This window comes from Stegostoma tigrinum, chromosome 28 (assembly GCF_030684315.1).
Source record: "Stegostoma tigrinum isolate sSteTig4 chromosome 28, sSteTig4.hap1, whole genome shotgun sequence".
In the NCBI taxonomy this organism is placed as follows: domain Eukaryota; kingdom Metazoa; phylum Chordata; class Chondrichthyes; order Orectolobiformes; family Stegostomatidae; genus Stegostoma; species Stegostoma tigrinum.
The window spans coordinates 45222774-45249169 of NC_081381.1; the positions used below are offsets into that span (position 1 = coordinate 45222774).

The 26396-nt window shown below is 41.7% G+C and overlaps 1 protein-coding gene across 10 annotated transcripts in view; it reads left to right on the top strand.

Annotated features, from left to right (window-relative positions):
- The window catches only part of hspg2 (heparan sulfate proteoglycan 2), a 486508-nt gene that overhangs the window by 274084 nt on the left and 186028 nt on the right, over nucleotides 1-26396 (top strand). For 6 of the 10 annotated variants that reach the window (XM_059655629.1, XM_059655631.1, XM_059655630.1 and 3 more), the window contains 11 exons: nucleotides 1240-1542; nucleotides 3496-3594; nucleotides 5922-6005; nucleotides 9740-9832; nucleotides 11180-11263; nucleotides 13865-14095; nucleotides 15946-16059; nucleotides 19441-19568; nucleotides 20218-20304; nucleotides 21510-21568; nucleotides 23255-23419. In XM_059655629.1, the coding sequence (XP_059511612.1) occupies nucleotides 1240-1542; nucleotides 3496-3594; nucleotides 5922-6005; nucleotides 9740-9832; nucleotides 11180-11263; nucleotides 13865-14095; nucleotides 15946-16059; nucleotides 19441-19568; nucleotides 20218-20304; nucleotides 21510-21568; nucleotides 23255-23419 (1447 nt within the window). The remainder of the gene's footprint in view (nucleotides 1-1239; nucleotides 1543-3495; nucleotides 3595-5921; nucleotides 6006-9739; nucleotides 9833-11179; nucleotides 11264-13864; nucleotides 14096-15945; nucleotides 16060-19440; nucleotides 19569-20217; nucleotides 20305-21509; nucleotides 21569-23254; nucleotides 23420-26396) is intronic. The other 4 variants (XM_059655636.1, XM_059655639.1, XM_059655637.1 and 1 more) reach the window with 1 other exon arrangement.

Below are 26396 nucleotides of genomic sequence, written 5' to 3' on the forward strand. Positions count from 1 at the left end.
TTACCTTTGTATTTAATTACTTTGCATGTAAACTTTACTGTACAGCATGGGAATTATTTAGCTGAAGTGTTACTGGCTCAAATCAATTTATTTAGGGTTTAAAGGTCCATGCATCAATGACGCAAGTGGGATTCTACTCCCATACATAAGTATCCATATCATTTTTGCATGGAGCAAAGTGGTTTCGATTCCAGTATCAATCATTCAAGTATTAAACCTCCCAAAGAGTTTAAGTGGTCAGCTGTTATGAAAGCAAACAGTACAGAGGGAGACCATTCCGTCCATTTTACCTGTATCAGTTGTGCGAACAGGGAGCCTCTTAGCCCCACTCCCATTATTTCTCCTGCAATTCTGTGGATTTTTCTTTTCCAAAGTGAATATCGAACTTGCTTTTGAAAATTATCATTGAACATACTCTAACACAGCATATTTCAGGTCCTTATAACTCAGTATTTGGGAAGAAATATTCTCCCCCTGTCTCGAATGGTTTTCCTGTCATCATTCAAACCTGAATCGCATGGTTGCAGCAGCTCCTGTCAGTGGGAACGGTTTCACCCGATTTGCTCCGTGCAGCCTCATCATAATTTTGGCCACTGTGTAAATTTTCCATGAGACCTCCTTTGCTCTAAGACTGATAATCCCAGTCCCTCCCCATGAAGTGCACTCCCTCACTTCTGGTACCATTCTGGTGACTGGTTGTTGTCTGTGAATGGTAATGATCTGCAGTGATATTGGTGAAGACACTACAGGCCTCCTTCAAACAAAGGGTGAACTGATTCAAAATAGAGCCATGGTATTGCACCAGTCTGTCAAGATTGGATCTCTCAGTGATGCAGGGAAAGGGTGAATTAGCACATCAGTAACGCCCACTGATGGTTTCTCCAGCATGATTTAGTCTTTATTTGGATAATATTTTGATCTTAACACTATGATTTAATTCTTGGAGTAAGTTGAACATTTAACAGCAGGTTGAAATCCTTCTAAGGACAGCAATGAATATTTGGTATTTCTGTGGGCTGCAGAGAGTTAGATAAATGCATGAAGCAGTTCAAAACAGGAAAAAAAAATTAGAAACGGTTTTAAAAGCAAAATGCACAGTTAATCATCCTTGTCTGTGCTACGATTTTATGTGCATTTATTGTTCATTGAGTGGTGAGCTTACTTTGCAAATAATTGCGTTCAAGTTTTTTGTTAATGTAAACACTATTATAGACGACTTGTTCGTTCACTCCTTTGTAGTCTGTGCCTGATTTGGAAGAGCAGAAGCGTATAGATGATGAAATATGGGCAATTATATCTGGGTTTACTGCCGAGCAGTCGCACAAACCACGTGTTCGTGGCCCACCGGGTGGCAGCAATCTGTCTAATGCTTCCCATCCATTATCTCGACTGGCCTCAGCAAGGCCCGCTGAGCCACCTGCTCTCTCTTCCCCTCGCAAGCCATCATCTCATTCCATACGCACACCTTCCTCTTCAAGAGCCGCTATTTCCCGTTCTTCTCGTCCCTCATCTCTACTTTCTCGTCCTGGTGACCACAAAAAGGTATGGAAATCTCACAGCAATGGGAATAAGATCGTTCGCTTAAGACAGGGCCTTGTGTTTCTTTTTAGGTTTAGGATTCGCAAAAGGTCAGCACAGCATTTTCCGTCTGTTTAAATGCCCAAAAATGTGCATCGAGGGATATCTGTTTGACTGGAGCATAATAAACTTGTCTATTTGCAAGCTATTTACAAGTACAACATAGAATGTTCCATTGACAACTGGTCCTAGTAGGTGAATAGTTGATGCCGGCAGTAGTCCTGCATGTCTGGACGTTCATTGGTTTTGAATTGGTCTCGTGGCAAAATAGTGGTAGGTAGGTTATGTACGCCTCCCCGCCCCAACACACTGGTTGCATGTACCATTGTGCCTATTCCTCAGCCTCTAGGTCACGAGGAAATGGATTTAAGGCACTTCCTCCGGAAACAAAATGGGAAGGTGATCAACTGGAATAAAGATTGATGGAAACACTCAGCAAGTCAGGCAGCATTTATGGAGGAGCAAAGTTAACATTACAGAGTGGTGGCCATTTGCCTGAAATGGATAGGGAACAGTTTGTAAACTAATGTTGAGGCTGATTGGCAGGGGAGCGGAGGGTGACGGTGAAGGAAAGAACAAAGTGCGAGGTCCACAATAAGCAGGTGAGAAGAATTGACATAAGGATGATGATGATGCAAGGCATATAAGGGTTTGGTAATGGGACATCCAAAGAAATATGAGATGGATGTAGAGAAGTCAGTGCCAATGACGGAATTACCAGTGGCCTATTCCTCTTGGGTCTTACAGTAGAGGTTCTATTCATCGTAATATTGTAGTTAGTTACGCAGAACAGACAGTGAGGAGTTTTGATTAAGTTAAGTGGGACACACTGTTTTCATTAAGATGCTCGTCAGTATCATGATTGTTGGGCAGTGTGGAAGGATAGACAAAAGAAACAAAGAATCAGAGAGAGATGGGAATTTATGCCAGCAGTTTTCATGATTGGCAATGTGCTGTCTGATTGAATCTAGTTTCTATCATCATGTACGAAAAGGAATTCGGGAATAATACAGGATTTTGGAGAAAGAAAAAGAAAGTAGGACTGTAATCAGGTAGCAAGCAGGGCCAAAAACTGGCTTTGACAATAGTTGGCAATGATTTGCTCAGCTAGTACATGTTCTCAGCCTGTAGTGTTCTGCAGCTTCAACTGAGACTTTGTACACAGCAGCGAGGGAAGTTGCATGGCTTGCTCATGCCATGATGTTCCTCAGCTGACTGCCTCCTGTTGGGCTGCTGAGGTCCAAGACTCGTGTAGACCAGCTGAACGAATCAGGGAATGCTGTTTCCACCTAGGGACTGCAGTCATCGCTTCAGAGATTTTTTTCATCCCTTTCCTTGGAGATGGATTTGTTTGATACATAAAAGGAAAGTTAGTATAAACACTCGGGTAGAAAACCACAAGCATGTGCAGTCTGAACAGATTATGTAATCGGGATTCTGCAAGAACTCAAAGATGAAAAAATTTGAATTGACTATTTTAGTCATCAGCTTTGGGTGTGAGAAGTGTTAATTCTGATGGGGAGTGCATTGAGTGAAGCATGATGCAGGACAGGAAGCCTCTGGCCTTAACTGCTTTGCCCTTTTAATATCTGTTGTCATCTTCAAGACCAACATCTGGCTGGAAGGGAGGAAGTGGGTGTGCAGTTTTCTCATCCTCCCGGAAAATGTACACTGATTTGGAGAATTAGGTTTTCGTTGGATTTTCTTTGTATGATCGCTTGGCAAGGGGACCTAGTGGAAGGGCTAATGTAAACATTCTCCTACTTGAGGCAGGGAAAGGGAGAAATGGGAGTTTAAAGAAAATTAGTTAGTGTTATTCTTCATTTGTATATATGAAATTGAATTTGTTTCTAACTGAACCAGTTCCATTATAAATCAATTAAATTGAGTGTTGAATTTCTCTGCGTGCACCAACAGATGAGAAACATTCCTCAGACCCCTTCACTGCAAACTCAGGAATCGTCAAACCTAATTCCTTCACCCGTGTCGGGCCTAAGGCCTGGAGGTTTTGAGAAGGTAGCCACAGTTAGCTCATGCATGGAATGTTCTGGCATCCTTGTGACCGCATGCACGTCTAAGGTGTGAATGTTTTAGGAAAGCAGCCTGTTAGACCACAAATTCAAGGCCACGGGGGTCGGGGTGGGGGGGGGGTAGTGAAGTCAAACCAAGAATCTTCTCAGAATGCCAGAGTTTGTGGATGTTGTAAGTATTCACCATGCAAATTGGCTAAAGGTGGATTTAACAAAACAACAGCATGTTTGCATTCAAAGTAAAATTATGTAAAATAACGGTTGAAAACACTGCCAAGTTTATGCTGTCCTGCATGATATTTAATATAGTCATGAACCTCAGGGTATTGCGATCTTTATTTAACTTGTCTTAATTGGAACTAGCATGTGCACAGCTTTGATGTAATTGGTTCAGAGGTGTATGTGTGGACAAAAGCTCTCCTGATACTCAGTGGCATTTGTGAATTATTTTATAAGGAACCGTTGAGTTGAGGCAATGCCTTTGAGAGTGGCCTTGCATGTCCCTTACACATAAACAAACAAAGAATTTGTTAAATATTCTGAGATGGAAGGTTTCTCTGCTGGTAGCTATCTTTCCCTGAATTGTCATCAGAGATACTTTACTATCAGCTTTCAGGCGTTTTTGCCATAATGTGTCAAGCATCTTCAAATTTCCTGTTAAAAACAGTTTGATGTCTGGTATTACACTTCCTGTTAGTTGCCACATCAACATTGGATGAAAGAAAAGTTAGTTGGTGTAACTGGAAACCAGCATTAGTTTTGCATGTCAAAGCATATTTACATTTCATTGGTCTCCTGTGGTGTTTTCAAAAAGTTTTCTTCTCAGCAAGGAAGTGAAACAGAGCCAAGAAACTAAACAGGATTTCCCTAACTCTCTTTTGAAAAATAAGGCTTCATAAAAACAAATTAACTTCCTATTCAGACGCCTCGCAAGACTTGTAATAACCATTTCTGTCATCACACCTCACCTTCCAAGGGAACTGTCCACAAGTGGAGTTCTTTTGGATACCAGCCAAACCCAAAAAGAATGATGTTGACCCAGACCATTTACCAGATTTATATCAGGTTTCTGCAAAAGGAAAACCCCAATTAAGGTTCCAGTCTCTAATATCAAAACTGATGGGGAACTCTGTTATAATTCATAGTTAATTGTTCTTGTCGATTGTCCATAACTTTTGATTTCCAAGAGCCTCAGTAAGTGCAGGAATATTCTCTCTTGTTAATTTTTACTGTACCGTCAAACAGCAAGTGGCTTGAATTTCAGAAGACAGGGAAATTGCATGTTGATTGAAAGTTTTCTCAAATGGAGAAATTGAAAAAATAAAGTAATATTTTTTAGGTTTCTTCTATCTTCTGTCCTCCCCACTGCCACACAACAGGCTCGTGGGCCTGTATTCCCAGACAGAGATAAAATGAAAAGCCAATAACACTTGGAAATGGACATACTTGTCATACAGAAGCTGCATTCTGAAGTATACCAGTCAGACCAATATGTGTCATTTGTCAATTCTGATGGATGTGCCTTCTGAGAATTTTTATAAATTGTCTTGTATTGCTTAAAGCCATCAGTTGAATTAGTCCTCATGCTGGAAGAATGAAATCTTCCCATGCAGATTCAGATGGTCCACCATCTGCTGGATGAGCAAGCAGAGGACAATTTTCCAAGACACTCAAGTGAAAGTTTTGTAAATTTGCGCCTGGCTAACATTCCAGTATTCCCACTCTGGGATTTTCTCCACTTTGGACATGGTCACCTTCTGCTTCTCTAGGTGTAGAGGGTGTTGCGTATCGGCCACGTAGGAGCTCTATGGCTCTGTTTGTGAACTTTGGAGTGACCTTGAGCTTGTTGCCAGGTTATAATGCTAGTCCGATGCTCAACTGACCGAAATAGCAAATAAATCCTGTATTTAAAACAAAAAGTGCTGGCAATAATTAGCTAGTCAAGCAGAAGTGGGTGAAACCATTAGCATTTCAGGGTGATGACCTTTTAGCAAAAGTGCATGTCCCGCCATTGAGTTAATTTCTGATGTGTTCATTTTGCTCATTCATGTGAATTTTTTCCTGAAAGTACAGTAAATCTGATGTGCTGTTAAAATTTGGTTGCTTCAGAAAGACTCGAATTTTCAATTAATTCCATAAAAGCCTCTTTCCAAAACAAATCTCTTTGCATTTTGTCAGCGAGGATTGATTGGTCTTTGCTGCCTGAAACAAGCCCGGAGAAGGAATTCCGCTGCGTGTCCTTGAATGTGTGTTTGCCTGTGGCTTTGTATCTACTTTCTCTATTCATCTGTGTCTGCCTGTTTCGTATCCTAGCACTCTCTGCTTTACAAGGGCTTCAGCCTCCTTCCTGAAAGCAATTACTATTGGCGTCTACCTCACCAGTACCTGGGGAACAAGGTAACCAGTATTTCCAGTAGTGGTTAGAATCTACAGTTTTGCACAGTAGTACTTTGGAAAATAGTTTCAAATGGTAAGAGTTATATGTACATTTCTAATTTAACATGACAAAGTCTTTGTGTATGTTTTTGAAGAGAGATCCACTGGTCAGTTATGGTCAGTGGCTTGGCAGAGAAAATGTTTAAAGTCTCTGGATTTCACTTCAAATTCCTTGTTACCAGTTAAAATACTCTGAGTTCAGCTGTTGGATTCCTGCATTCAACATTGATTGAATAACCAAGATTTCTAGATGTTAGTTTTGCAAAAGAGTATCGTTAATCACAAGACAAGGATGAAGTGTTGACCAGAAAGCCTTCAGTAAAAAGTGCTGGTCCTCGTGTTGCCTGGTACAGAAGAGAGTGGCCAGCCAAGAAAACTGATAAAAGATGCTTTGTTGGTGATGGATGAAATGGCGCAGGAGCAATGAAGTCATTTCATTTTAGAAGGTTAAATGTGGGGAATCCAGTGAGATAATGACTCATTTTTCGAATAGAAAGCCTTTTCTTCTCCAGTGTATTGATATTGAATAAATTGCATTAAGGTTTGTTACTTTTTTTTAATTTGATGTTGAGTAAAATGTTGGTAGCTATCACTTAGATTAGAACATATTTTAATTGGGAGCAGCTGTAACAGTAAGAGCAATAAAATTGGGTAAGTCGACAAACTGTTCCTGCTTGAGGGAGAGTCTGGGACTACAAGTTTAGGATTACAGATTGAGATGAGGAAGAATTTCTTCTCCAGAATAATGAATCTGTTAATTTTTTTACCACAGAGGACTGTCAAGGCTGAATCATTAAATATAATCAAGGTGCAATAGACATATTTTCATTCAGCAAGAGAATCGAGGATGATGCAGAAAAGGTAGCAAAGTAGAGTTGATGATTATCAGATCAGCCATAATCTAATTGAATGGTAGAGCAGACTCTGGGTCTGGATGGCCTTTTTCTGCTCATACACCTTCTGGCCTTATGGTCAATGAAAAGCTATTTGTCTTGGTTTCTGTCTCACCAGCCAGCTCAAAATCTCTTAACAGTTTGTGTGGTATCTTATCTTCCTCAACCCAACGAGTTGGTTCAAAATCAACATTGCAACTCATTATCTGGCCATCTCTGCCTAATTAATAGGCTTGTAATCAATATCAACTTACTCCATTGCTGATTTCGAAAACCCTTCTGCTTGAGAAAAGCGGGGGAGTTCCTTTCCTATGGAAGTGTGTTAGTTCAATTTATACTCATTATATCAGTTGAGGAAAATTGAGTGCGCGCTCAGTAGATCAAGTAGTTCTACTTAGTAGACATATTAGCAACGAATCATAATTATGGTACGTACGTGAGCATACATTATAATTGACAGTTGTGTGAATCAGAACAGTGTTACCAGATTAACTTGTCTTTATTTACCAATCAGTGCATAAAGAAATGAGTGGTTGCACTCAAACTATGAATATTTCTGGATGATCCCAGATTCTGCTAATATCTAACACAATTTGCAGAAACTTTAGAGGAAAGGTCTGATGTCTGTAATTATACTTGAGTAATGAGCCACATTTGTGCAAATGGTCTTCAGTTAGCAAGACTGCACCATAACTGGTTTTGTGCTTGATTACACCTCATTCCAATTACTCATGCCTGATTCCTGAAAAGTTGTTTTTTAACTGACCCAAAGTGGTGCGGTGGAATAAAAACGCTCCGAAACTCAGTATTTCTGGGCAGGCTTCAGTTCATTCGGCTCATTTTTGCCTTTGTCTGACTCAGTTAAGGCTGGATAAGTTTCTAAAAACTGTGCTCAAGGATGCTCCAGCATCCACATCCAAAGCAGCAGAGGAACAATGTGATGATCCCCAATCTTGAACTTCCAAAATTGTAGATGAGTTGGATGAAGATCCACAGGCTTTCATTTTCAGATGAGCAGTCTTGCATACAAGGCAAGAAACATTTTCATGTCACTTTTCATGTTTTGTGTTTTTTTTTGCATGTAATCTGTACTTGTTTGACATTCTGAGGACGTAAATCACAGCCTTATGTGGATTTTTATAGGAATATATTTCAAATAGCATGGTTTAATGATGGCAGATGGATGATGATGGGAGAGCGTAGGGGGATGGGCTTAGATTAGTTCACAGGTCAGCAACATCGAGGGCCAAAGGACCTGTTCTGCGCTATATTCTATGTGCTATGTTTCAGTTAACACAGCGATTTGATTTTCAGGAATGTAACGATTACTTTAATCAAGAACAACCTGTAAAGGAAATCATGTAAGAAAAGTTACAAATGTCATCTTTTATTTTGTTCAGTAATGTCTAAAAGGATACAACAGTCAGGGAAGACTGAGTCGGCTGGGGTTTATGGTCAGCAACAGATAAGACTCAGGCACAGCTACAGGCCTTTAAAATTATAAAGGGTTTCGTAGGAACAGTAGTAGCACATTTAGCTTCTCGAGCTTGCCTCTACCATTCAGTCAGATTATGATTGTTGTGTATCTGAACTCCATTTAAGTGCTTAGCTTTATATTCCTCAGTAAACTAAAATCAATGGATAGCAGTTTTTAAATTTTACACTGTTTTTCCTGCAGCCTCAAGAGTTTTTTTGGGGACGAGACGAATTCCACATTTTTACTAGGGCGACAAAGTGGTTTTTGATGTCGACACCCTACCTCTCATTTAAACATTTCCCTCTGTTTTTATCTGGGTAAATGACCAGTTGTCCGTCACAAATTGCTTGATGGGCTGGAATATCATGTTTCATCACAAGCCAGCCTTGGGTGTGTTAGTGGATATTTTGTTTCCTTATGGTCAATGTTCACAGTTGAAAGCAATTACCTTACCCTAGGGACTAGTTGGGATATATGGTGATGAAGCACTTTTCTGAAAGCTAACAGCTCAATCTGCACTGAGATGTTTACATAAATTAGTCACTGTCTATATTTCACAGCTGCTCATGTTGTCAGCTCTGTCACAGTGGCACTATGATTATTTAACACTGACACAGCCAGTGGTTTCTGGTTCCAGCCTTGAGTGAAACCCAATAAACATGTCCCTCTCGATAACCATTACTACGTGCTTTGAATATGGCTGTTTGCATTTCGCCATGTTGATGTGAGATGTTAGAACGTCTTAATAAATGTCCCCTAATTAACATCAGTCTGTCATTCTTCTATTTCCTAGCCTCAGGCCAGAATGTGCCTGTTCTATATTCTTTGTCCCAGTGGCAGCAATCGCTAATTAATGGATGAAGTGAAACTCACTCTGCTCCATTAACTGTGGGGTTCCTGCCTTATTCCATTCCACTTCACTCAGTGGCTCCATTCCATAGCCCCAGTGTTCTACTCTCTGCTTTACGTGATCCTGGCCCATCTCCTGGAATCCCACTATGAACAATACCACAACAGGATCAATGCATTAATAATTGGGTCTTTAACTGAAGCACTGGAACGTTGGATTTTTAAAAAAATGTTCACTGTAATCTATAAATTGATAACTTTGGCAATTTTCTAATTGTACAATTTGTCAGCAACTTTGTAAAATTGATCGTTATATTTCTGCAGATACCAACTTTGCTTTGTTATCTGACTTTGTCAAATTCAAGATGTGTTGGTGACATTGGTTCTCTATTTCTGCTCCTGTTTAAAATGTGGTGCTAATCCAAGTGTTGAACATGTGTAAAGCAATCTTGTAATTTCTTTCTCATTTTGCACAGGTGACTTCCTATGGTGGACTTCTACGGTATACACTGTCCTACGATGCAGGGTACCGGGGTTCCTCAGTACCAGATGCTGATGTACAGATCATTGTAAGTGACTGCAGTTGCTTGACTGGCACTTAAGCTATAGGAATTGAGCATACTCTTAGTGAAATGTTTGTATTCCTACCACATCTCTTTATGGGAAGGTCAGGTTTTGGGTCAAACATTGTATTAAGAGATGACCATCCCAACATCAGATGCACAAGCATTTGAATCCAAAGACTTTCACTTGCTTTGTAGATAACCTGGTGCATTTTTTTTTGCTAGGGTTGCTCCAGTGCTCCTTGATGAAGGATGCACTCATGTTTATGTACAATTGTTAATGTACATGGCTCATGATTTTTGAGCCATCACCAAGGAAGTAACCATGCAGCTCTGCAGAATCCTACAAAATGGTTGCCAATAAGGTTGCTTTTGGCCCTTTGAGGTGTATTAGGTAGATTTTGTTTTGTTTGTTCCCAAGTTGTTGATGTTTTCCTTTTTTTCTTTGTTTTCACAAATTGACAGTGGAGGATTTTGAGAGAGAGAAAAAGAGAGAGAGAGAGATGTTGGTAGCTGCATTTTCATCTGGAAGCATAGGTGCATTACAGTGATTTGCCCTGAGTTGTAAGATCAGGCTTTTAACTATCACTGAATGTGAGCCCAACTGTGATATAGGGTACCATGAAAGAATTGACTTGAGAGCTGAGGGATAAATCTGGAACAGATTTACACGTAACACTGCACGATACAAGATCTTCAGCCATCATTCAGAAGTTCAGCCATGTTAAGGAAGGTGATGGCCTAGCAGCATTATTACTGGGATGTTAATCCAGAGAATAGACAACATTCTGGGGACCCAGTTCGAATCCCACCATGGCAGATGATGGAATTTCAATTCAATAAATATCTGGAATTAAGAATCTAATGATCATCGTGAATCCATTGCCAACTGTCAGAAGAACCCCATCTGATTCACTGATGTCCTTTAGAGAAGGAAACTGCCACCCTTACCTGTTCTGGCCTACATGTGGAACTTGTAGCTGATGATATTCCCATGTGTCTGATAGATGATGTTGATATAGAGCCTTGATGAGTTGCTGCAGATAGTACCTACTGTCTCTTTGTTAGTGGAAGGAATGAATAGTGATTTTGAAATCACGTTGTTGGTAACTATTTTGTTTGCGTGCAGCTCTTTGAAGAGTCCACACTATGACCTCAGCAAAATTTGTTCTTTAGCCTTTTGAAAGAGGCTGCCACTTCAATAAGGATATTTTCTGCCAAAGACAAAAATCTGTTGATTCAACGTTGGTGGTTTTATCATAAATGTGTGAGAATCATAGTGCAGTGCTTTTAACAGAACTGTATTGGACTGTACTCGATTATTTATCTGAAAATGCTTATGTGATATTTCAGGGCAATGACATCACTTTGGTGACCTACCATCATCACCCTCTTCAACCGAGAGAGATACAGTCCTTTGAGATCATGTTCAAGGAGGTACATTTTGAGAATTCTGCTTCATCATTCTTCCTCTAAATATACAAGTTTATTTGTGCAATGGAGGTGAACGGCAGCTTATGACATAAAAATGAAACATCTGAACGTACATTGGGTAGGGAGAAGTGTGCTGAAACAGAAAGCAAAAGACTCAGCCACATCAATCCTGTCTCTTTCTGATGGATCAAGGCACCTATTAACCTTCCTGCCGTGCCTCTGCATCCTCAACACTCTAGTTGACTCCCAGTCCCATTGCTATTGCTGCTATTCGTGCCCTTCCTGGCATGTTGCTCCACAGGGCTCAAAATAAAGACCGTAAGTGCTGGAGAAACTCAGCAAGCCTGGCAGCATTTGTGGAGAGAGAACAGTATTAATATTTCAAGTATAATGACGGTTAATTCAGGAAAGATACTGTAGGGCTGCTGTTCCTGGGTTGAAGGATTTTGCCTGATTTCCATTGTACTGTCAACTTCTTAATTTTGGACTTGGAACCATGGGTTCAATGGGTCAATGACACAGTTAGCTAGTTGGCAGGAGTGTGGTATAGAGTTATATTAAGGGTACCATTCCAAGCCCTAAAACAGCTCTAGGGTTGATACGGAATAGTGCCCCTCAAGTTATATAACCACTTGTTTCTCCTTCTCACTCTTTTTTTCTCCCTCCCTCTCTCACAACTGTCCTCCCTCTCTCGTTCGCACCCTCCCACTCATGCTGTAACAGAGAGAAGTGTATATGGTACCCTCAAGGATTCCGGCTAATTACCAATACCTTAAATATTTTAACCCTCTACCATGCCGAGCAAGGTTGTGGAGTATTTAACATAAATAAGTATAATATTTGCCCTTTCAAGGTTTCAGGATTGTCTGATTGAAAAACATATTATTGGTTATTGGCAATTTAACAGCACCCCTTTTCACGGGGCGGGGGTAAATGCAAAATTTTTCAGATAGCTAATCCACCACCTTCCTGCCCACCCTCCAAACTTTTCTCTATAATTCATTGGGTAAGGCGCCCAGTCGGCTGCCCACCCTTATACCTATTAAATAATTAACCACCTAATGAAGGGCTTGAATTCTCCTCCACTGCCACAAAATGCTTGGCACTGAAAAACAGCAAGGCTGATTTTCCACAAAAGTTAGTGATATGGTGTGAAGAAAGAGAGATGTCTCGTGTGCGTTGAGGCATCCCATCATAAGATTGCAACCCCACCAGTGTGTCTCCCTGCCAGGCTTCGAAAACACACACTGCAACCAATTCCAATAACCTCTCCCCAAAAACGTAAGCTGGAGGATTTTCACCCCCTACCCCATAATCTCCCAAAACCTTTGGCCGATTGTGTTATGTTAGAGCGAGAAAATGTCCCCATAAGTAACCCCTGTACATTTCAACAATCAGGACACTGCGGTAAACAATTGATGCATTTTTACTCATGATGAGTCTAGTATTGAAAATAGGGATCACTACAGTGAGTAGAATATTCGAAGATACGCATGTTGTTTAAGGAACATGCAGAAGATTCTTGTTCGTTCTGCAGGATCTTTTGTATGTGTTTAAATGTATAAAGTCTCATTGTAAAGACAGCATTTCAACAGGGCAGGTCACCCTGTTTTGGGGCGGCATGGTGGCTCAGTGGTTAGCACTGCAGCCTCACAGCATCAGGGACCCAAGTTCGATTCCAGCCTTGGGCGACTGTGTGGAGTTTGCACATTCTCCCTGTGTCTGCGTGGGTTTCCTCCGGGTGCTCCGGTTTCCTCCCACAGTCCAAAGATGTGCAGGCTAGGTAGATCGGCCATGCTAAATTGCCCATAGTGTTCAGTGGTGTGTGGGCTATAGGGGGATGGGTCTGGGTGGGATGCCTCAAGGGGTAGTGTGGATTTGTTGGGCCGAAGGGCGTGTTTCCACACTGTAGGGATTCTAATCTAAAATCCTTTTTACTGCTGCCTCCATGATGTACTGTGATGCTGAAAACAAAGCTTGAACTTTCTAATTACGAAGTGAGTGACAAGCCAATGTGTGTGCCCTGAGAGACACCAACATGTGGTTCATGTTTCCCTCTGTACCAAAAAAGATTCACAGACCATGAAGAGGAATGATCCCCTACTGATTCTTATTCAAATGCAAACTTGTGCCTTTCCTTCAAAGTTCTACATAGTCTAGTGGAGGAAATACCAGAAATATCTTTAAGACAAGCTTGGTGAAATTTGGTTACAACTTCTTATGTGTTTTTGAATGTTAAAAGAGATGTTTAGTTTTCCAGTCAACCGACAAGATGTCATGGGTATAATTTGTATTTGGGGCTCAATTAAATTTTTTAAAAAATAGCCCAATTAGATTTATACAGCATGCAAAAGACCCCTTGGTCCAACAGTTAAGGTAAGGATTGTCACACACCATTTCTTCTGAACCACGTAAAACAGCTGGTGCCGATTTTCAGATCACCTTTTAATTTTGACTTCAGTTTGAAGTTTGGGTTTAGATACTGAAAATGTTTGATGTGAGCTGGGTTTTAATTTTAGTTGACAGGTTGTGAGGGATTCTAGCACAAGACCATTCAGGAGTCAAAGTTGGCAAATTGTGAATCTGGTACCTGTCTCTTTGCAGCAATTTTGGAAGCGCCCAGATGGTCAGCAAGCCACCCGAGAGCATCTCCTGATGGTCCTTGCTGACTTGGACGAGGTCCTCATCCGAGCTACCTACTCGACCGACATGATCTCTGCCAGCCTCTCTGATGTGAGCATGGAGGTCGCAGTGCCATATTACACCAACATGGCACAGGCTCTGCAAGTGGAAGAATGTCGTTGTCCTCCAGCATACCATGGATTGTCCTGCCAGGTGACCACATCAGTGTTTCTCTGATGTTCTGTCCAAATGCTGCTTAATGCAAGGCCAGTGACAATAAGCTTCTTTTGCAGTTTGCCTTAAACATGATACTGCTGTGAAGCACTTTAAAGTTTTATCAGACATAACCTAAAACTGAAGGACATGAGCTGTTAGAGAAGGTATGACCAAAAGCTTGGTCAAGGAGGAAGTTTTTAAAATGCATCATAAAAGGAGAAAGTAGGTTGGAGAGGCTTGGGAAGAAATTTCAGAGATTCAGCAGCTGAAGGCATGGAGACCAAGAGTGGGACAATTAAACTCGGGCTTCTGCAAAAGTCTGGAATTAGAGGAATGTAGATATCTTGAGGACCAGGTGACATTACAAGGTTAGAGGGTAGCAAAGAAGGGGATTTGAACAGGAGGGTCAGGTCCATACATTATTTTTCCTTAATATTTTCCTTCCATTTTACCTTTCTAAGTTTTATTTTGAAACCTATGTTGAGTTACCTGTAACCAGGTAAATCAACGTATCATCCATTTTGTAATGGAAGCAGTGGGCAATCTGGCTATCCACAGGAGTAAGTTATCTGGGTACCCCAAGTTTTAGAAAGTAGGATTCTGTCACAAAGTTCAAAGCTGATTCCCCCATCCACACTCATCACCAGCATGCTGGTTACTCGGCAGGCAGAGGATGCCCTCACCTCTTCATTGTTCACTGTGACCAATCCTTGGCAAAGAACATCCACCAGTTATTTAGCCATGAAGTTTCTTGTAGCCAAACCCCACCCAACTCTCAGGTAACATACCCACCCCTGTACCTTCATACAGGGGATTTCCATAGGCCCATCTATTGTGAAGGCTGTGTTAATATAAATAAACATGATTCAATAACCAGTCCACTTGCAGATATTGGTGTATGAAGCAACCTTTGAAACCTTAAAATTCCTCCAGAATTGGGGGTCAAGTTATATGCTGACCATAAAGTGATCCACTGGTGTCTGTGTGGGTTCACTACATGGGATCTGTTCTGTGTCACCATGCCTTAAACTACCTTTGAAACATCACCTGTAGCTGCCGCTTCATCCTGTGCCTTCACGTAGAAGACAGTGGGAAGTAAAGCATTCATTTGCAGAGTGACACATTGAGACTGACCATTAATCTGAGCATAACATGTTTGAGAGTGGGAAGGGTGATGGAATTGACTTATATCCTGAATATGTGCAGAAAACATGATTTTTGAGGCTGCGTAAATGAGGTTGTCTTACACATTATGCCACACCTTACAAGTCAACATGTAGTATTTATTTTTAACATAGTTGTTTCCCCCGAGTGTGAAGTAGCTTAAAGGCAAACAATGAAAATAAGTAAGAAAGGTAATAATGAGTGAAGAGGATTTCTTATTCCTGTCACAAGTTATGATCATCAGGGAGGCACTGTCTGGGAAGATATTGGAAGCAGATTCAGCAGTAACTTTCGAAGGAGAAGGGGTGAATACTAGAACCAGAACAATTCACAGGGCTATGAGGGACAAAGGATGAAAATAGAGTCAGTTGTACATTTCTTTCGCAGAGTCAGTGGGATGAATGACCATCTCCTCTGCTATAAGATTCTATAAACCATTTAGAGACTTCTGCACATCAGAACAGACCATTGGTTTGTGAATGTTGGATCCAGGATTGTTACTATTGTAAATTTGACCAATGTGTTTGAGGAGACCGGGAAGCCATGTGCATCCCGATGTCACAATCAGAATTTTTGGTTTCTGCTTAGGTTGCAAAACACAAGCTCCAGAGCAATGAGGAAGACAGTCGAATAAATGACCATTGTACTGAATCTCTCTTCCTGCTGTCCTGTTTCTCTCCTAGGACTGTGCTCCTGGTTACACCAGGACTGGAGGAGGTCTCTATCTCGGAGATTGCAAATTATGTGAATGTAATGGACACTCTGATTCCTGCCACCCAGAGACTGGTGTTTGCTCGGTATTAGTTTCATTATTCATTTCAATGTATTAACAATTTAGCGCAAAGTGAGCTGCATCAAAATCTCTCCCTTGAATAATGTCCTTGCATATCTCTGCCCATTGTTTACTGAGAATGTCAACAAGTCTTTGTTCAACAATAGGATAGTTTACTGCTGCTGTGTTAAAGTGTGTAGAACATAAAAGGCGGCTGTTCTCAGTGAAAATTTTGATTCCTGCGCCACATTCACTCTAAAGCATTGATGTTTCAAAGTGTTTTCTCTATCACACGAGTCTTGACACTCCTCTGCAGCTCAGCTTATTTCAGACAGTAAGTTGTTATGCGTGCAAGACCAAGATAGCTCTGAGTTTGATCCCCATTGTATGCTGTTCAGTACTGGTAAGGAGCCCTGCTAGAAAGGGGAATGTTTCCATTCCTGAAATGCACTGCCCAGTTAACTGGATTAGTGAAGAGCACCTGTTGTCAGTATATAATAATAAAATTATTATAATAGTAATAATGTGTGAAATTATGGAAGGTTTTCTACATTGAACAAGGAACAACCACGGGAAAGAGGGGCAGTAAGCAAAGGCACAGATTTAAGATAATTAGGATCAGAGGGGAAATTTCCTTTTGTTCTTAAAGATAGTGAGTTATTATAATCTTTAAACTGCTGGAAGCAGGTTCAGTGATAATGGGGACTGCAGATGCTGGAGAATCCAAGATAACAAAGTGTGGAGCTGGATGAACACAGCAGGCCAAGCAGCATCTCAGGAGCACAAAAGCTGACGTTTCAGGCCTAGACCCTCTCTAATGAATGGTCTAGGCCTGAAACGTCAGCTTTTGTGCTCCTGGGAAGCAGGTTCAGTAATAGTTTTCAAAAATGAATTGGATAAATACTTGAAAAGGGAAAAAAATTTAAACGCTACATGAAAAGAGCAGGGAGAAGAACAGCCAGGTAGCTATCATGGTTGTCATGCAGAACTGGCAGAAACACAGAGTCAGATGTGTGTGCTGTGTAATTTATTAAACTTGTACAAGTGAAACATGTCACTGTCACTGTAAAAGTAAATGGGATAAAGAAAGATGCTGAAGGATATGTGACTATAATGTTAGAGACAAATTCCTAGTTACCATCTATGTTTGTGTGCCACACGCTCAGTGAAGTGAAGCCCAGCGTGTTTGAGGTGAATCTAATACAGCTGTTTCACTTACTCTGCAACATCACGCGATTTGCTTCTATAGCACAGCTTTCCCAGCCCATCCCAGGTCTCTGCCTTCTTCCCATGAACATAACAGCTGTAAAAATTAAATCCAGCACTTTTTCCTGGGGAAATGGGATTATATTCACTGATGCAAGACACAAATATATTGGCACAGTACTTGGTGTTAGTGGAGAAACAGACTCTATCAAAATTCTCTACTTCAGTTGGAAAAGTGCATTGAAACATTAAAGTAGAGACAATGCAAATGAAATATGATCTTGATCATCTTCAGGCGAATCTTCCTTCAGCATGTTTTGTAAACATATAAGTTAAAAGTTGAAATTGTTTGATCATTTCCAACTCATTTCTTTTTTGCTGTTTTTAATATTGATGTGTGAGCAGCTGCGTTTTTGAAAAAGCTGTTTTATGTATTCTTTTTCATTGTTTACCCTGGAAGGCAGAATCAAAGCACAAATTACTTTGGCAAAGAGGCCCACCCAGTAATGGGCTATGTGTATAGGGTCCCAGCAATTTGGGCTGCCATCCACTTCGCATGAGGCAAGGTATGTCAACTGTGGAGAAACTCCCAGACGTACAGCTGTAGATTTGTCTTATGCAGTGCAGGACACTTCCATCAGAAAACTTGCTTGAGGCGAAGAATACTGCAGTGAAAAACTCACCAACTCCGCAAAGTTTATCCACCATCTATGAGACACAAGTCAGGAGTGCGATGGAATACTCTCCACTTGTTTGGATGGGTGCAGCCCCAACAATACTCAAGAAACTTTACATCATCCAGGACAAAGCATCAGCTTGATTAGCACTACATCCACAAACACCCACTTCTTCCACCACCGATGCTCAGTAGCAGCAGTGTATACTATCCACAAGATGCACTGCGGGCATTCCTCAAAGATCCTGAGACAGCAACTTCCAAATCCATGACCACTTCCATCTAGAAGGTCAAGGGCAGCAGATACATGGTAAAACCACCACCTATAAGTTCCCCTCCAAACCACTTGGAAATATATCACCATTCCTCCACTGTCACTAAGGCAAAATCCTGGAATTCCCTTCACAACAGCATTGTGGATCAATCCACAACAGGTGGACTTCAGTGGTTCAAGAAGGCAGCTCACCACCACCTTTTCAAGGGTAACTAGGGATCGACGATAAATGTTGGCCAGCTAACAATGCCCACATCCCAAGAATAAATAAGAAAAAACATTTGGAACTACATTACCAAAGCAGAACACCAACAATAATGCTAACACTCAGACGTTATTGGGACTGAGTGAAAGCAGAATTCTTTTACAGTATGTTTGAATTTATTGGTTAATAATGCACCATCCCTTGTTCTGAATTTCTTCTACAGCCATGGGATTGGGCTTCTCTGGTGACACCAGTATTCACCATCTATTCCTAATTGAGAAGGTGGTGGTGAACTGCTTTAGCACGTAAGAAATAGGAGCAGGAGCAGGCCATTCAGTCTTTCAGACCTGGTCAGTCGTTCTCTAAAATCACACTGATTATCAACTCCAGTGTCATTTTCCTGCATTATCCCTGTGTTTAATATGTACAAACCTATCATTTCTGTCTTACACATACTCAATGACTAAGTCTCCCATGCCCATGGGGCAGAGAATTCCAAACCATCAGTACCCTATGAGTGAAGAAATTTCTCTTCACCTCAATACTAACAGACTTGTTCCTTAATAAGAGACTCTGTCCCTGGTTCTAGACACCACCTCCTCTGCGTGCCCCCCCCATAAAAAAAAATCAGATATAACATTGAGTCCTATAAGAATTCTGTATGCTGCAATGAAATTTCCTCTTGCTTTTAAACTTGGGCAAATGTGCACCCGGTCTTGTTCTAGGACAATCCTGTCAACCTAAAGATTAGTTCAGTGATGTTCATACCCTTGCCTATGGTAAATGTATATTTCTGCTGAAAGATTTTTATTGATAATGCTGGTAGTTTATTATTGCCTCAGAATCAATTTACAACTGGTGGTGGGAAGAATTTGAGATGATGAGTTTAATGCAGCACCTACAAAATATGAAGTGAGTTAAGTGGAGATTTTCCTTCATGTGGATTTCGATATTAATACACTAACACTCATCACAAATCCTAGTGCAGAAAGTCTTGAACTGCAGCAAGATTTTTTTTCTAAAAAATATGCAATCTCTTAAACAGAACTGTTTACATAACACGGCTGGGGAGTTCTGTGATCAGTGCGCCCCTGGATATTATGGAGATGCCACTGTGGGTACACCAGAGGACTGCCAACCTTGTGCCTGTCCACTGACAAACCAAGAGAACCAGTAAGTTGCCAACTTCATAAAACTGTTGGTGCATTGTGTCTGTCAGAAATTTAGAGCTCCAAATTTATGTGCTATATATAATAATGTTCATGGGGCTTTTTGTGAAATTTTGAGTTTGAATTTGGAGCTGTTTTAATTGTATCTCAGTGATTGCCACAGGGTCCTGAATTTCTGACCTCAGCTCTGCCATTGTGATGAGACTTGTACGGCTTGAAAGAGAGCTGCAGTATGAAATATTGGTTCCTGTTTTCCTGCAAATGTTCTGCACCTGTTGACTGTCGGCAGATTTCTGTCAATATGGATACAGCAGCTGTAGAAATGTTTGAGGGTCACTAGCGGACAACGTTGGAGGGACGGGAGTGGGCTGCATGAGGGTTGCTCGGGTAGATGCCTGGATAGGCCACTGTCGTGGGTGATGGCAATGGGTCAGCACTGAAGAATGGTGCCCAAGGGTCACTGGGCTGGCAAGCAGAGTCCAGTCACCCTCTTAGCTGCTGGTTATTAATGCTTACAATAACACTGTTAAGCATATACAGTTGTACGCGTATGGATTGTTAGTTATAAGTTGTTTTTACATCTGATTGTGTGTGTCATGGACGTTGTAACTCGAAACCTTTCATGTTGTACACCACTTTCTGTCTTCGACAAGGTTTTCTCCCATCTGTGAAAGTAGCAGAGTTGGTGGGTACAGATGTACGGCGTGCCTCCCTGGCTACACAGGCCAGCACTGTGAGCGGTAAGTGGATCTGATCAATTACTATTTGAGGAACCCTAGTAATGAAGTAGAAATTAGCACAACATTTCTATAAAATCATCTGTCTACCCCCTGGATCAAAAGGGCTGATATTCTTCATCTTTGTCTTGAAGAAATGTTACCTCCTGAGTGAAGATGCACACCACATTCTTGCCCCAAGTGTCTGACCACTTCGTGTTGTCCTAGGAAATCATTACCCTATGTACATTTCTCCATTCTCCTGGCCTGGGGTGTGGAGGGGTGGGGGTTTCAAGGACGAGGAACCAAGGTGCAAGCCCAGAAATGGTATGCTGATGAGCTGAGCTGGGCTATGCTATCAGTCTGTATGCCTCAGTTTGTAATCATGTGCCTGTGGGGTGTCCAGGCTCTGGGCACAAGCTACTGAACCAGACGTCCTCCATTTGAAGGATTTCAGAGAGATGCCAGCAGCAAGCTAGAGAGGATCGACAGGGTTACATTTTGCTTTTGCAAGTAGATTGCTAAGACTCCATCTGATGTCCCAGTTCCAATCCTGCTCTCTAGACCAAGGCTTCCCCAGGGACAGGCCTGCACAGAGGATTTCTCCTAGTTGTTGATGGATTCAGATAGGAATTTTCAGCATTCCCTGAGCCTGAGAGGTGCTGTTCCCTTTGAATTTGCTGATCCTGTCAGATGCACAGGCCCAGGGGAAAACGGCTGGATTTTTGGCTATCAACTTTCTGATGAAGACTCTCGATTCCGCAAAGGTATATTCTGTTTTCTGGTGATGTGGGACTGTTTTGATTATCTGAAAATAAAGAACCCACAAGGCTACTTGGAGGAAGCATGTGGTTATTAGAGTGGTATTAGATAAATAGTTCCTTTAGAGATCCAACACTGATTAGATGGGCTGAATAACCTCCATGCATCTTAGCAGCTATGACAATAATAAATCTAACCCACTGATTTTGAGGGGTAAAAACTGGGCTTACTTAGAGCACCCTTGGTGCTGCAAGGGGCTGTGTAAGGGTGATGCCAGTTGTGATTACCATCTGAGAAATTGAATTCAGAGGTGCGTTGACACTTATGGATGTTTAACTCTGAAGTTAACTGTGCCTGAGTTTGGTGTAATATATCCTACTGAATGATGCGTCACTCAGTGAACAGTAGCATTGACACTCGACTTGTTATTTCCTGTCTGATGGTAACCTTATTGACTTTGTTTTCAGCTGTGCCCCAGGGTATTCTGGCAATCCAAGAGTTGCAGGACAGAAGTGTCATCCAGTAGGTATGTCGGCAGTAAGCCCTGGGAGATGAAGGGGTTGAGTTGTATGTTTTCATGCAATCTACATGGAATTGTTGGACACAGTGAATATACAGGGGATCTGTAGACTGACTCTTTGTTTTCAGAATCTTTTTCACAAACAAACCCTACAAAGGATGTAGCTTTGTATTTATTAAAGCCAGTCACAAATTGAGGGTGTGTCTCCTAAAGCACTTGAAAGTCTTCACATTCAAATTCACCATTTACACCTGGCCCACCCTAGACGAACTTGCACCTCAGATTTCTCTCTGCGACTGCAGAATCTCCATATTAGGAAACCATCTGGTTCCTTCACTCGGTCTGAAGAGTACACCCACGATTAATTAATTGTGCACCCCTTGGAACTAGGAAGCCTACCTGCTCATTTTATTCTCGTTTTTAGCCAGACTGCAGGTCCTAACTTCTGAATTTCCCATTCTCGTACACACAGCATACAGGACCTGGAAGTCATCAACATTTCTAAGCAGTAAAACGCAATAACTCTCGCCATTCTGGCTATATTCTACTGTCCAACATGTCCCATCAGCTTGATGGACATTTTAACATTCATATCACACAATCATGATTCCTTTTGGTTTTCTTTAATCCCTTAGTATGTCTCAGCTCCATCGCTGTGTAGAGCTGCATTGTTCCCCATCCTTCCCACCATTCATCATGAATTAATACTCTGACCATTTACCATCCTGTTCACACATTCATCTCCCCACATCCCTAGGTGGTAGATGTCCTGGGTTTTGGAGGGTGCTGTTACATAAACCTTGCTGAGTTGTTCCTGTGCATCTTGAAAATGATACATACTGCTGCCACTGTGCATTGGTGATGGATAGAGTGAATTTTGAAGATGGTGGATGGGGAGGCAATCATACAGGATTCTTTTTCCTGGATGCTGTTAAGCTTGTTAAATGTCCTTACTGATCGCGTTTACCTGGGAGCTTCCATTAACTCATGATGGGTCACAAGTTGAGATCCAGCAATTTGAACTCTCCTGCTCTTCCTGGGGGTTCAGCAGCAGTGTGTGGGTGTGAAGATGGAACATGATGTGGTAAGAAACCTTTAAGTAGTTCATTACACTTCGCTCTGCTACATGTTGGGCACTCCTGTCTTTCACATTTGGATTGTGTGGTCCAGTTGTTAATCATAGTGTGTAATAAAAGTAATAGTAGATTCAGCACAATGTTTTTAAAAAGCAGTGATAGTAGGAACTGTTGATGCTAGAATCAGAGATATCAGTGTGGAGCTTGAGGAGCACAGCAGGCCAGACAGCATCAGAGGAGCAGGAAAGGTGACGTTTTGGGTCGGCACCCTTCTTCAGAAAAGAAACACCTGAAGAAGGGTCCTGACCCGAAACGTCAACAGGCCTGCTATGTTCCTCCAACTCCACACTGAGCTATCTGTTATTTTTAAGAAGCAGTATGTTATAGGAGAGTGACTGAGTATAATCAAAATATCATCAGGGATTGAGTGGAAATTTCCTTGGACCAACTGCCAAGCAATGGGTTAAGTAAAGGCAACGGAAGTATATTGAGAAAAAAAATTGCATGCTTACATCAGTTGGATTTGACCGTGGTCTTGTTTTAGTTGGATGAAGCATATATCCTGTGAGATAAAGTTCAATATTATGAATGTAACTAAATTTACTGTCTTCTTTAGATCACAATCCCTTCCTGGTTACTATTATCCCTCGGAGAGCAACGGTGGAACAAGGCAGCACTGTGATACTGAAATGCCAGGTTGTTGGTCAGGCTCCATTTTACTACTACTGGAGCAGAGCTGATGGTCACCCCTTATCCAACCGCGTTCAGCAGAGGCAACAAGGTACCAATGCATTGAGAATGTATCCTGCTACTTACTCACTTTTTAAAACTGGGTTTGCTGCCTATACCTGTATTTAAAGCACATTTTCTGTTCTCAATTCTTTTAGTTGAATTACCTGGCAGTGTATGTATGGGGGTCTTCGCTGCTATGTGGAAGTTCTGTAATTAGTTAACATTTTATACTGTGTTTAAGGGCACTCAGAATTCACCATCATTATTAGGCTGTATCCTGATTCAAAGAACAGAGAACAGTTAGGCCCTTCGGCCCACTAAGCTTGCGCCAACACATTTTGCCCTTCCATACTAAAACTGTCACTTACAGGATCAGTATCCCTCTATTCCCTTCCTATTCATGAATTTTTCCAGGTGCTTCTTGAATGCTGCTATTGCATCTGCTTTGACCACCACCTCTAGCAGTGTGTTTTTAGCACTCACCATTCTCAGTGTGAAAAATTTGCCTTTCACGTCTCTTTTAAAGACCTCTCTTGTAGAAATTTGACACTCTGTTCCCTGAGATCGTCCTCCACCAATTCCTTGCCTTTGCTGAATATTGACACAAAGTATTTATTTAGGACCTCACCTACTTCTTCTGGCTCCACACAGATTCTGTCCTTTGTCCTTGAGGTACCCTCTTGCTATTATAATATATCCTTGGGATTCTCATTAATCCTGTTTGCTAATAACTTACATGACCCCTTTTAGCCCTTCTACTTCCTTGTTTAAGTTCTTTCCTATATACTTCAAGGGCTTTATTGGTTTCCTTGCTCCTAGACATTACGTACGCTTTCTTTTGCTTTTTGACCGAGATCATTATCATCCTTGATCATTCATGGTTCTTGTAACCTGCAGTACCTATCCTTCATTCTTGCAGGAACATGCATTCCTGAACTCTTATCAAATGCCATTTGAAATACTCCCATGTGTCTGATGTAGATTTACTCTCAAACAGCTTCCTCCAATCACTACTTTCTCTAGTTTCTGTCTAACATTGTTGTAGTTCAACTTCACCCAAGGACTGCTGTTATCCCTATCCACGAGTATCTTAAAACTCACAGTACTATGGTCACTATGCCTGAAATGCTCCTCCACCGAAACATCACTCACCTGGCTGGGCTCATTTCCCAAAACCAGTCCAGTATAACCCCTGATCAGAGATAATGGGAACAGCAGATGCTGGAGAATCCAAGATAACAAAGTGTGGAGCTGGATGAACACAGCAGGCCAAGCAGCATCTCAGAAGCACAAAAGCTGACGTTTGAAGCTGGTGAAATCCACATTGATACCTTTGGGCTGCAGGGTTCCCAAGCGGAATATGAGTTGCTGTTTCTGCAACCTACGGGTGGCATCATTATGGCACTGCAGGAGGCCCAGGATGGACATGTCGTCTGGGATGTAGGGAGGAGAAGTTGAAATGGTTCGTGACTGGGAAGTGCAGTTGTTTATTGCTACTTCAAAATCCCCCCTCCCCGCACTGCATCCCAAAATCAGCCCAGCTCGTCCCCGCCTGCCTAACCTGTTCTTCCTCTCACCTATCCCCTCCCCCCACCTCAAGCCGCACCACCATTTCCTACCTACTAACCTCATCCCACCTCCTTGACCTGTCCGCCCTCCCTGGACTGACCTATCCCCTCCCTACCTCCCCACCCATACTCTCCTCTCCACCTAACTTCTCCTATATCCATCTTTGGTCCGCCTCTTCCTCTCGCCCTATTTATTTCAGAATCGACTCCTCATCCCCCTTTTCTGATGAAGGGTCTAGGCCCGAAACATCAGCTTTTGTACTTCTAAGATGCTGCTTGGCCTGCTTTGTTCATTCAGCTTCACACTTTGTTATCCTAGTGTAACCCCTTCCTTGGTTAGACTGTTTACATTACAAGAAACCGTCCTGCTTGGTTCTTATGAATTTTGCCCCACCAAGCCTGTAGCAAGCAGTGAGTCCCAGTCAATCCAGGGGAAGTTAAAATCACCCGCCACACCAACCCTGTTCTTTTTACATCTTTCCAAAGCCTGCCTACGTATTCTCTCCTCCATTTCCCACTGACTGTTGGGAGGCCTGTAGTATACCCCCAGCATTGTGATTTGACCTCTCCTATTCCTGAGTTCTACCCATACTGCCTCGCTACATGAGCTGTCTGACGTATCTTCCCTCAGTACAGCTGTTAGATACTCTTTTACCAGTAATGCAACTCTTCCACCCCTTTTACATCCCTCTGTATCACACCTGAAACATTTAAATCCTGGAATGTTCAGCTGCCAGTTCTGTCCCTCTTTCAACCAAGTCTCTGTAATCGCAATAATGATATAGTTTGAAGTACTAAGCAAAGTTCTAAGTTCGTCTGCCTTGCCTATACTTCTCAGATTGAAACACGTGCATTTCAGACTAAGTCCCTTGCTCTTTACAGCATTTCCCTGCTTGTTCTAGTTATTCGCTTGAATGAAGTGAGTTCTTACAATAACATACTATGCAAGTTCAGAATGAGCTGCCCAAGAGCATGTGGGCCAGTTATGAAATGCTGCATCATCAACATGCAGTTAAGCCATCCTTCATCTTCAAATCCATCAATTCCAGATGACTTGGACTCCAACCCCATTCTAAGAGTTGTAGGATGTGCCTGTATTACCGGGTGCTGCATTATGGTTCTGAAAGAGTTAATGCTGGAAACTGTGTTGACCTTACCTAATCTGATGATGCAAAACAAATACATGGGAATAGTGGACTCTAGCTTCAGATCACAATAGCGGCAAACATGTCATTCTTAGTTCTTGACCGTGTTAGTATGTCTAGCTGGTCAGAATAGTATGTCCCTGTTGCATCGATCTTGCTAAGACTCACGAGTGTTTTATGCTCTCCCAATACAAACCGAACAGGCTTTTAGACTCACTATAGAAAAGAAGATTAATTACCACGCTCTACCTCAACTAGCTGGTATTGGTTGATTCTGCAGTGAGTAAGAGTGTCAAAAGCCTTCGATGATTTT